This window comes from Cavia porcellus, unplaced genomic scaffold, assembly GCF_034190915.1.
Source record: "Cavia porcellus strain 051 isolate PalLab524CR breed Dunkin Hartley unplaced genomic scaffold, mCavPor4.1 scaffold_8, whole genome shotgun sequence".
In the NCBI taxonomy this organism is placed as follows: Eukaryota; Metazoa; Chordata; class Mammalia; order Rodentia; family Caviidae; genus Cavia; species Cavia porcellus.
In genome coordinates, this window is record NW_026947491.1 from 43,393,847 (window position 1) to 43,404,520 (window position 10,674).

The following is a 10,674-nucleotide window of genomic DNA, read 5'->3' on the forward strand; positions in this document are numbered from 1 at the left end:
CCCTTATGGGATGGCTCCTTCCCATCTAACCCCTCATGCCACATATTTGATACCCCACATGTACAATATGCCACTCCTACCAGACCAAGAGCCTACCAGAGCCCAGTACATGGCTGGTCCTGGCACAAAGCTGAATTTAAAGGTGGGATGAATGAAGAACTGAGAAAGACAGCATCATGGGGTGGGAGTGAGGAATCAGACTGCAGCTCTGGAACCATGCTGCTTGGGTTTGAATCTCAGTTCTACCCCTGAGAAACCTAGCCAGCCTGCTTACCTTCTGGGTCTGTCTCCTCGAGTGTTATAGTACCTACTCCATAGTATTGTTAAGAGCACGCTGAGTGGGTTAATACATATATGTAAAGGCGAGCTACACAACACATTGGTAAATGCTCAGCGTCAGCTATAAAGCATTAGGTATCCGAGAAGACTGGGGGAAGGGACAACAGGAACAATGCAGCTCTGGCCTCTGTGTAGTGCAATGCGTGGGGATGTGGAGTCCCCAGCTTGTGCTGACAGCCTGTGGTGGCTAGCTGCTCTTTAGACATCACACGTGGCCTTCCACTTCCTCCTCTCACTTCTTATTTGGGCACCACTGACGACAGAGACTTCGCTGGGCCATCCCTGTCTCTTCTAGCCCCGGCAACCATGGTAACGAAAAGCCTGGGGGATGGTCTCTAAGACAGGGTCAGAGAATGGCTCAGCACCTACACTTGCCTTGGGCCCATCCCCAATCTTGTGAGTCAAGAGTCAGCGCCACAGTAAAGAAGTATCTGCTGGGAAAGGGAGACCTGGCCTCAGGTGTCAGGAGCTGAGGACAGGTTTATCCTGCAGGGACCGCTCTCGACCTGCGAGGGTCTAGCCAGAATTAAGCCTCCTGCTTTCAGGGTTTCACGTCTTTCCTTTGCTCAGACGCAAGTAGAGGCAGCCTCTTTGGCTCTTTGGGACAGGAGTGTAAAGGGGGAAATCCCGCGTCCCAGGGCACTCATTCCCCGGGACTTGTTCGCTGTTAGTTCAGAGGTATCAATGCCCTCCTTCCTCTAGGGATCGCAGCCCCGCTGCCTCTCACCCCCACATCGCACCCCCTCTCACCCCCACATCTTCTTCAATCTTCCCCAGGACCCCAAACTTCCTAACATGTCCCCCTTACTGTTCCTGTTCTCCATGAATCGCTAGCACCACCCACTCCCAAATTTCAAATCTCACCCAAGGAAAGCCCCTTCGCAGACTCCAGCGCACACGCTGGCCCCGCCCGCCCGAGGTGCCATCCCTCCTCCTGCCCCCCTCGGGGCCAGGTTTCCCGTCGAGAACGTGCAGGTCCCCAAGTTTCCCCAGCCTCGCTGGCCGTCGAAGGCTGTGCTGTGCTCCTGGGGTGTGCTCCCCGGAGGCGGAGCCGGCAGCGCTGTGGGCGGGGCCACCGGAGACCGCGCGCCGCCCAGCTCCGGAGCCTATAAAGGGAGGCGACCTGCGGCCCACCGGGCTGGTGTCCCCCAGCGGCCGGCAGCGCCACGCAGCTCCGGGAGCGCCGCCTCCGTGGGGCGCCCCGCGCAGGAGCCATGACCCTCCGCAGACTCAGGAAGCTGCAGCAGAAAGAGGAGGCCGCCGCCGCCCCGGACCCCGCTGCCCGGGCCCCGGACTCGGATGCTGCTCCAGCCCCGACCCGGGCCTCAGGTCCCCCGGCTGCAGCCGCCACCCCCGGGGCGCCGGCCGACGAGCTGTACGCGGCGCTGGAGGACTATCACCCCGCAGAGCTGTACCGCGCGCTCGCCGTGTCCGGGGGCACCCTGCCCCGCCGGAAGGTGCGTCCCCCAACCCTGCCTCCCCCAGTCTCGGTACCCTCCAGGGTCCCTTCCCCAGGACGTGCTCGACCTCATCAGCCCCTGCTAACCGGACCCCCACCACACACACACACACACACACACACACACACACACACACACACACACGGTCTCCCACCTGCCCTACCGCTGGCCTCCTCCTGGCCCTCACCTCCCAACTCGCGGCCTCCGCTGCTCTGGAGGCTGTGGCCCCGCCTGCAGCCGCCCAGTCTGGGGGCTCGCTGCCCGGCTCACCACGCACCTTCACACTGTCTCCTCTCCTCTTCTGCCTTGACACCTCCCCAATACCCCTTTCTCCCACTCCTCCATCTGGCCCGCCTCTCCTGCCCGGGTGTCTCGAACCCCCACGACCCCCTCATCTTGTCCAGGCTTCTGGAGTTGGAGCGGGAGGGCCCGGGATGAGGTCTCGCCGCTTGCACCGGACAAGTTGCGGGTCCTTAGAACCCGGGGCTGGAGAGGGGCCAGTGGCTGCCACAGTGCACTCTCCCGGCGAGGAAATGCGAGTCCTTCCTCCAACCCCCACCTCAGGGAGCACCCGTTCGAGGGCGCCCGGTTTCTTGGGCGTGGGGCATCTGACGTGCGGAGTGTGAGGGCACAGCTCCCTGGACCTAGCCGTGACCGGACACTGTGGGGGAGTTCGTGGTGCCCGCCGGGCAGGAAGGATGCGGGTCGCACCCGCCCTCTGGGTCACCCTCTCTTGGGCTCTTCCTGTGCCCCAAGGGAACCTGAACACTCAGAATCAGAGACCCGAGACTCAGGTTAAGGAGAGAGGACTGGTGGCCTTCCTCCTTCATCCCCCTCCTCCTCCCTTGGCCCCGGCTCCCCCACACACAATAAACAGCTTGTTGAGAATTTGCATTTTATGAAAATCGGGTTGAAAGACAAAGGGGTCTCTCTGTGCGCCCAGTGTCCCCGCCCTTAGCCCATTTGGGAATTGTCCCCACCCATGAGGTTAATCTTTAGTTCTGGAGAAAGCCCCCTCTCTTCCTTGCCTTGGGCAACTCATGGGTTCCAGTGTGAACTAGAGCACTCACCAGGGAAGGCCTGGGGCTGTTTTGCAATGCAGGGAGAGGGCTGGGTGGATGGAACTTCTTCCAAGAACCAAAATTTTGAGAGGGAGCAATTGCTTTAGTTTATCAAAGGCCCAAGAGGAAGCTGGGATCTTTGGCTGTCACCTCTCCCACAAAAAAGGACCCCTAATTTTCTCTTTAAATTGGCAAGTTGATGGCTAAGTTTTTTTTTTTTTTTTTTTTTTTGTCTCTAAAAGCAACAAAATATATACAATGTGGAGAGGCCCATCTGGCTGGGCACAGCTGGTCCATGAAACAGCTTGGCCTATAGGAGACCTCCCTGACTCTGCCACATTCACACTGGGACTGCCAGCTTTCCTGACCCCCTGACCTGAGTTCTCCCAAGCCACTGTGGAGAAAAATTAGCTGGAGAGACCCATGTGGCAGGGGATCCCTGGAGTTCCTCAATAGGTGGGTCCAGGGGCATCCTGCCCTGGAATCCCACTGAAGAAGAGCTTTGCCTCAGCTTCTAGGGTCACATCCAATTCTCTTCCCATGATGGAGACTGTACTAGAGTCATAACCCCCTCCCCAGGCTGGAAACCAGCAGGGCCCTTAGAAGTTCATGTATCTGGACTTAGGAGGAGGCCAATGTGTGAGGTAAGAAGGCTGAGAGTGATAGTGTAATTGTACTCTGCAAATATTATGGCAGCACCAAAGCAGGTGTAAAATTGGGAAAGCACAGGCAACAGGAAGTGGGCTGCTGGGTCCTAAGTGAGGGACCTTGCAGAGTAAAGCTTTCAGCATCTGCTCAAGGACAGCCCCCTTTCACCTGTCTTTCTTGACTTCCCACCCAGGGCTCAGGAATCCGCTGGAAGAATCTCAGCCAGAGTCCTGAACAGCAACGGTGAGTCACCAGCACCCCACGCCCAGCCCTTGATATGGCCCCAAAGAGTGAGGTGCTGGGGTGGTAGGGCAGGGCAGGGGGGCGCACAACAGCATCTCAGCCCTGCCTGGGGGAGTCATTCGCCCACCTGTAAGCATCGCTTTCCTGCTGGAGTGAGGGGCAGCTGGGGGTGTGGGCTGTGTGAGGGTGGCAAGGAAAGGAGGCGGGGACTTCTGAGTCATTAGGTGCTCCTCAGCACCCCCATTGTCCCTGCAGTTACCCCTCCCTGGGGAGATCTGAATCCACGGGTGCTGAGGGTAAGGGAGTAGGAGAAGCTTGTGGAAAATGTCCTAGGCCAGGATTAAGAGGCTTCCCTGGCCTGGCCTGCTCCACAAGTCCAGTAGGCCTACACCGTAGCCAAGTTATGTCCAGCTGCTTGAGGAAGGTGACCACTTCTAGGAAGGACCTGAGGTGTGGGTAGAAGTACATTGCTGAGCCTACGAATGTGGATCAGGTCTGTTTGGCCCTTAAGCTAGAAAAAAAAATTGCATTTATATATATATTTGGTAGTAATCCTGCCTCACCCTCCCAAGTACTGGGGTCACATCACAGACATGTGCCACCTGCTAGCTTGTTTTTGTGTTTCTAAAGAGTTGTCAAAATAAAAACAAAGGCCAATATGTGACGAGGCCACATGGAGCCTACACAGGAAGTCTAGCATATTTACCACCTAGCCTTTTACAGTGAATGTTCTTTGGACTATGCAGAAGCCCTGTGAGCACAGGGACAAACAGAACTCTCAGGCCCCAGGCTCCTGCTCCTGCTCCTGCAGTATGCGTGGGGAAAGGGCTACCCTTCAAAGAGTGAGGGGCTCAGGTGGGAATGGGGAGGTGGGTGAAGCCACTGGAGGATATCTGGCTCAGGCTGGGGGTTGAGAAGCCCAGTCTCCAGGGCTTTTCTGAGGCTCCAGACTTGGACAGCCTTAGGAGGCTGCTCTGCTGCTGCCTCTGGCTGGTGGGAAGGAAGGGGGTGGGGTGGGTAGAGGAAACGGCTCCCCCAGCCTGGAGGATCTGGAGCTGCTCCAGACCATTGTGTCCAGTGGTAGGCCTTCAGTGCGGGAAGGGGCGGCCTCAAGCTCCCCTCCCCCAGCCCTCACATCTGGTGGGCTGGCCCCATCACAGCTGGGGAGGAGCAGCTGTGGTCTGCGCTGAAGCTGAGCCTCTGCCTCTGCCTCGTGACTGGCCTCTGGGGGTGGGGCGTCCCTTACCCAAAGCAGTGGAGAATGCAGTGCAGTGAGGAGGCTCCAGACTGGGGCCAAATTTGGGGTCTCGGCTAGTCACTGGCTAACTTTGGGGCTCAGTGGAAGGCTGGGATGTATGTAACCTATCCCTCTAGGGACTAGCCATTCCAGGTTCTCTGTTCTGCCACTAGAGGCCAATTTAATTCTGTGCCCCACTAGAGGCCAATTTAATTCTGTGCCGTTCTTCAAGGCCAGTTTCATTGGAGTCCAGGAAGGACATTCCAAAACTGTGTGATGAGAGAGTTGTCACTGAAGACTGAGTCCTCCCCAAATACTCTAGATCAGACTCCCTAATCCTTGAATGCTGGAGTTATGGGACTGCCACAGTTTTAAACCTAATGGTGGGGGCTGGGGATTTAGCTCAGCGGCATAAGCGCCTGCCTTGCAAGCAGACAGTTGTGAGTTCAATCCCCGGTACTGATAAAAAGGAAAAAGACAAAAGAAAGAAAGAAAAAAAAAAAAAACTAATAGTTACCCTGGCATGGTGGTACACACCTATAATTTGCCTATAATCTGGAGGTTGAAGCAGGAGGATTGTCATGAGTTCAAAGCCAGCCTTGATTAGTAATGAGTTCAAGGACAATCTGAAATACACAGAGAGACCCTGTTTCAAAAACAAACTAATGGTTTCAACCCTTGTTTCTCTTGCAGGAAAGTGTTGACTTTGGAGAAGGAGGACAACCAGACTTTTGGCTTTGAGATCCAGGTAGGATAAGCTGGGTTCAGAATGCTGATGGCTGGGAGGTCAGTCTGAGGGATGGACATGGACCCACCTGTGCCTAGGCTGAGGGTCCCCTTGTTTGTTTCAGACTTACGGGCTTCACCACCGAGAGGAGCAGCGTGTGGAGATGGTGACTTTTGTCTGCCGAGTTCATGAATCTAGCCCTGCACAGCTGGCTGGACTCACACCAGGTGGGGCCTGGGCCCAGGCCCCAGGGCTCTGGGAGGAGTAAGACTTTACTGCCAGTACAGGAATAAAGAGATCCCTCCTGAAGTCAATCTTTCTTTTTGCCTGGAGAAGGCTATAAAAAGAACGGATGGAATCCAGACTCTGGGTCCAGGCAAATTTGCCACTTACTGTGTGACTGTGTATAGTCCCATGAGCAAAATGAGGTAATAACATTCTCATGTCATAGTGCAGTGAGGGGCTGCCGGGGCACAGAGCCAGAGCCTGGTAAGTGGTGGATGTTGCTACCCTAGTGATCAGATTCCTCCTGGCAGTGTGGCAACCCGGCATGGGCAGAAACCTAGCATGGGGAGCAACAACCCACTGGGCTTGCTTGATTCTAGGGATACCTGCTCCCCCAACTTGGCTCAAGTGTGGGGTCCTCATATTATTTCCTCTAACAACAGAATGAATGATGCCTCTACAGGAAACCCCTGCAATTGGGCAAATGTGGAGTCCCCAGTTTCTAGAATGTGTAACCCGAGACAGACAAATTGCTTCTCTCTGCCCCATTCTACCACCAGTTTCTGTTCTGTTGCTTTGTTTTGTTTTTAAGATAGGGTCTTAAAAAAAAAAAAAAAAAGATAGGGTCTTACTATGTAGTTCAGGCTGGTCTCAAACTCCTGGTAATCCTCCTGTTCCAGCCCCCTAAGTGCTGGGACTATAGATATGTGCCATCATACCCACCTCTGTCACCATTTTTGTCCCTAGGCTTCCTTCCATGCTAATTTAGCAGGTGCCCTTAATATATTACAACTTTATAAAGCAGTTTCCCATTCTCTCTCACTTCTGATCACCCCTGCAGTAGCCACAGCAAGGACCCCTAATCCCTTTGCACCAATGAGAAGAGCCCTTAAAGAAGCTGGCATGCCCTACCTGGTTGGCAGTTTTACAGTGGCACCAGGAATCTGAAGCTGAGGTCTCTCATGCCTGGAGCCGTGCTACTTCCCCTAGCCCTTTCTTGGTCTTGACAGGCATGGGCTAAACAGAAATAACCAACTCTAGGGAAGCCCAGGGCCCAGTCCTTGGGAGCAAACCTTCCTGAGGGTGTGGGTTCATGAGGGCTTAGCCCCTCTGAGGTTCTCAGCACTTAAGCTGAGCTGACCTGGATAGTCTGGCAGTTACCATCACTGTAGGTAGGGAGGAAGGTTGTGGTATTATTCCTGTATATTTGCGATGGGGAACAGATGCACGGAGGTCATCTGTGAAGAGCAGGGGAAGGGAATTCAGGTATATTCCGTACCAAAGAGCTTGAATTCCTCCCTCATGTCCTGTAGCATATGCTGACTCCTCTGCCTTGCAGGGGACACCATCGCCAGTGTCAATGGCCTGAATGTGGAAGGCATCCGGCATCGCGAGATCGTTGATATCATAAAGGCATCAGGCAATGTTCTCAGGTATGTCTGGGCTAAATACTTGAGGGTTCCTGAGCTCAGTTCCCTGGTGTTTCCTGAGCCTCCAGGTTCACTCAGCCTTTGACTCCTCAATCCTCAGACTGGAGACTCTGTATGGGACATCAATTCGAAAGGCAGAACTGGAGGCCCGACTGCAATACCTGAAGGTAAGAAAGACCCCAAGAATAATCCAGCTTCCGTGTTCTCTTCCCAAGAACCACTCTTCTAGGGTTCCTTTATCTCTCTGAATTCTTAAAACCTTCATAAAGGTAGTGCTGAATGTGGTGGCACATCTTGTAATCTCAGCACTTTGGGATGCTGAGGCAGAAAGATAGAAAGTAAGTTTGAATCCTGCCTGAGTAACTCAGTGAGACGCTGTCTCAATGAAATAAAATAAAAAACGTGTTCAGTCTCCTCTGATCCCTGTCCTGCTGGTCTCTGGGAGCTCCTAGCTCCTGACCAGGGGCTGGGGTGTGTCTTACAGCAAACCCTGTATGAGAAGTGGGGAGAATACCGGTCCCTAATGGTTCAGGAGCAGCGGCTGGTGCATGGTGAGTAGTAGCTCAGGAGTGTGATGGCCTCCTGTTCCCCTGTCAGCACCTGGGTCGATGTGTTTCCCTCAGAACTAGTGAGCTCCCCCTCCCCTGCCCCTTTTAAGGGTTTCTTAACTGATTACTTTGGGTGCCATACTGCCCTGGGCTGAGCCACAAACATGTGTGACTTTTCTCACACTGGAGAAATGAGTTTGGAAATAAGTTTCAGCATGGCTTTCCAGGTGGAAACACAAGGCTCAAAGAGTTTATTTTAATCCTGTTCCCTCCCCTCATGTCCTAAGGGGTTCTCACAAGGATTTGAGTTTGTGTAACTCCAGTCCTACAGAGAGAGGTTGAGGCCACACTGCTGATCAGCAGGAAGGACCTGGATCTCGCGCCCTCTGGCCCGGGCCTCAGTGGTCTCTGTGTTTCTGCCCTGGCAGGCCTGGTGGTGAAGGACCCCAGCATCTATGACACGCTGGAGTCCGTGCGCTCCTGTCTCTACGGGGCTGGCCTGCTTCCTGGCTCGCTACCCTTTGGGCCTCTGCTGGCCGCGCCCGGAGGACCCCGAGGAGGCACCCAAAAGGCCCACGGTGACACCGACGACGCCGTCTACCACACCTGCTTCTTCCGGGGCGCAGAGCCGCCCGCGCTGCCGCCGCCGCCACTGCCTCCGGCGCGTCCCCCCAGCTCCGCGGAGGCGCTGGTGTCCGGGCCTCGAGCCGCGCTGACCCGCAGCGCAAGTGTGCGATGCGCCCTGGGCGCTGGCGGGGGAGGCGGCGGGGGCGCCCCGGGCACGCTCTGGACTGAGGCCCGCGAGCAAGCCCTGTGTGGCCCCGGCCTGCGCAAGACAAAGTACCGCAGCTTCCGCAGGCGGCTGCTCAAGTTCATCCCCGGACTCAACCGCTCCCTGGAGGAGGAGGAAAGCCAGCTGTAGGGGCGGGGGTGGCCAGAGAGGTATTTATTTATTTATTCCTAACAGCCAGTGCAAAGAGTGTGGGGGGAGTGCGGACCCCTACCGGAGGACCCTAGGAGCCCAGAGCAGCGGGAGAGGGGCCTGGCCTCCTGGCTGGCTCTGGCTGTTTCATGGCTTGTCTCTGCCAGAGGGGTGGAGCACAGCGGGGGCGCCCCAGTCCTCTCCTCGGAACTCAGAGGGTTCTGGGGCTGGAGGAGAACAGGCAGTTGGGGTTGGGAGAGGTCTGGGGGACCAAAGATGGGTGTGCTATCCTAGTGTGGGTCAGTAGTGCCTTGTGGGCGTCCAGGAAGAACTCCTCCACCCGGGATGTTACCCCGTCCCCGCTCCAAGCCCTCTTCCTCAGTTTCCCTAGCTCCCCTACCTTTAGCTTCCGGGAAAAGTGGCCCTGTGCTGGTCATCCCACTCCCCATACACAGCTCCGGTGTGCCCCAAGGGGGCAAGGTGCTGGACCCCTCCCCTGGCCTTGACCCCTAAGGGCTTGGCCCCTTCCAGGGGCCTGTAACTAAGTGGGGTCCTGCTGGGTGGGGTCCTGGTTCTGTGCCCCTTGGGGAACAAGAATGGACATGTTAGGGTAGGGTAGAGGCAGCACAGACTGCTCTGTCGTTTTGCATTTGTTGCTTCTGAACCACAAACTGTATAAAATTGATGGGTTTTTGCATCTGTGTCAGTGTGGTGAGTGCCTGAGGGGGAGGTCTGGGTTCAGGCAAGCTCTGACAGCACCCACATACCCCCTCCAAACACACACATACGCACACTATATTTTCCATCCTATTTTCTTGTAGCCTGAAGCCAGAGAAACCATCCAGGGGATTTTAACATACATGTATGGGCCAGAACTGAGGCCCCATTCCCTCTTTTGAACTTGGGTCTCTGGTTTAAGTGCATCTCCAGCCTCCCTCAAACATCTACCTAGATGGGGCAAGGCTCATCCTGTCCTTAACTATCCCCTAATCCCTGTGCAAATACCAGGGTCCCCTCTCTTCCTAGCACCTGAGGTCTCGCCTTCCAGACTGAAGTCACAGGCCAAGTCACCCCTTTGTTCTAGATTAGAACCCAGTGGGAAACTACTCCAGGAATGAGACCTTACTCTTGTGCTGAACTATCTGACCCCTGAGGTGGGGTCTCTGCATTGGTTCCACACCTGGGACCTAAATACATGGATCTGCCTCCTCGGCAAGCCTTTTCATCCAGTCAAGCATCCATGTACCCAAGTATGGTTTGCTTCTATCATCATCTGAAATTGTCTTGACTGTTAGGCACTGTATTCTGTACCCACTCTCTCCTTTAGGTCACAAGATCCTTACAACAAGGATCAATTAACTTCTGTCTTATACTTCATTCAGCCCAGTCCTAGTTCCCAGTACAGTGTGTGTCACCATGGTCACTACGTTATTTGAGGTGACCCAGGGCAAGTAACCTGCCCAGGGTCACACAGCAAGATAGTAGAACTAACTTAACACTTTTGTTTGGTGTCCTTTCCTGGGTATTATCAGCACAGGTGAGGCTCTAAGGGGAGTTAAGTGGGTCCTCCCCCTCCCCCAGTGGGGGCCTCACAGCAGTCAGGGTAATATCTATTAAAAAAGGAAATGGCTCAGGGGTAGAACAGTTGCCTACCATGTGAAGCCCCTGGGTTTGACTTCCAGCACTGCAAAAAAAAAAAAGTGTCAAAAAAGGAAATCAGAATACAATCCCCTGCTTAAACTCATTATGGCTCCCATGAAAAAAGTGACTTTTTAAAAATTTGGTATAGGGCTGGGGATTTATCTCAGCGGCATAAGCGCCTGCCTTGCAAGCA

General features: G+C 54.9%; 1 protein-coding gene across 1 annotated transcript; it reads left to right on the top strand.

The window, feature by feature from the left end:
• The first annotated feature begins 1,460 nt into the window (after positions 1–1,460).
• Positions 1,461–9,537, top strand: Tamalin (trafficking regulator and scaffold protein tamalin). Its single transcript, XM_063254798.1, has 8 exons — positions 1,461–1,796; positions 3,702–3,751; positions 5,682–5,736; positions 5,840–5,942; positions 7,280–7,373; positions 7,471–7,537; positions 7,855–7,921; positions 8,347–9,537. Exons 1-8 carry the CDS (start codon positions 1,554–1,556, stop codon positions 8,838–8,840), a joined length of 1,173 nt encoding a protein of 390 aa, XP_063110868.1. The 5' UTR covers positions 1,461–1,553; the 3' UTR covers positions 8,841–9,537.
• The last annotated feature ends 1,137 nt before the right edge of the window (positions 9,538–10,674 follow it).

Excerpts from the sequence above, each read along its gene's own strand:
- Tamalin (XM_063254798.1), top strand. The coding sequence starts at position 1,554 with ATGACCCTCCGCAGACTCAGGAAGCTGCAGCAGAAAGAGGAGGCCGCC. Across the intron at positions 1,797-3,701 it reads GCACCCTGCCCCGCCGGAAG|GGCTCAGGAATCCGCTGGAA; the intron begins GTGCGTCCCCCA and ends CTTCCCACCCAG. Across the intron at positions 7,374-7,470 it reads GCATCAGGCAATGTTCTCAG|ACTGGAGACTCTGTATGGGA; the intron begins GTATGTCTGGGC and ends CTCAATCCTCAG.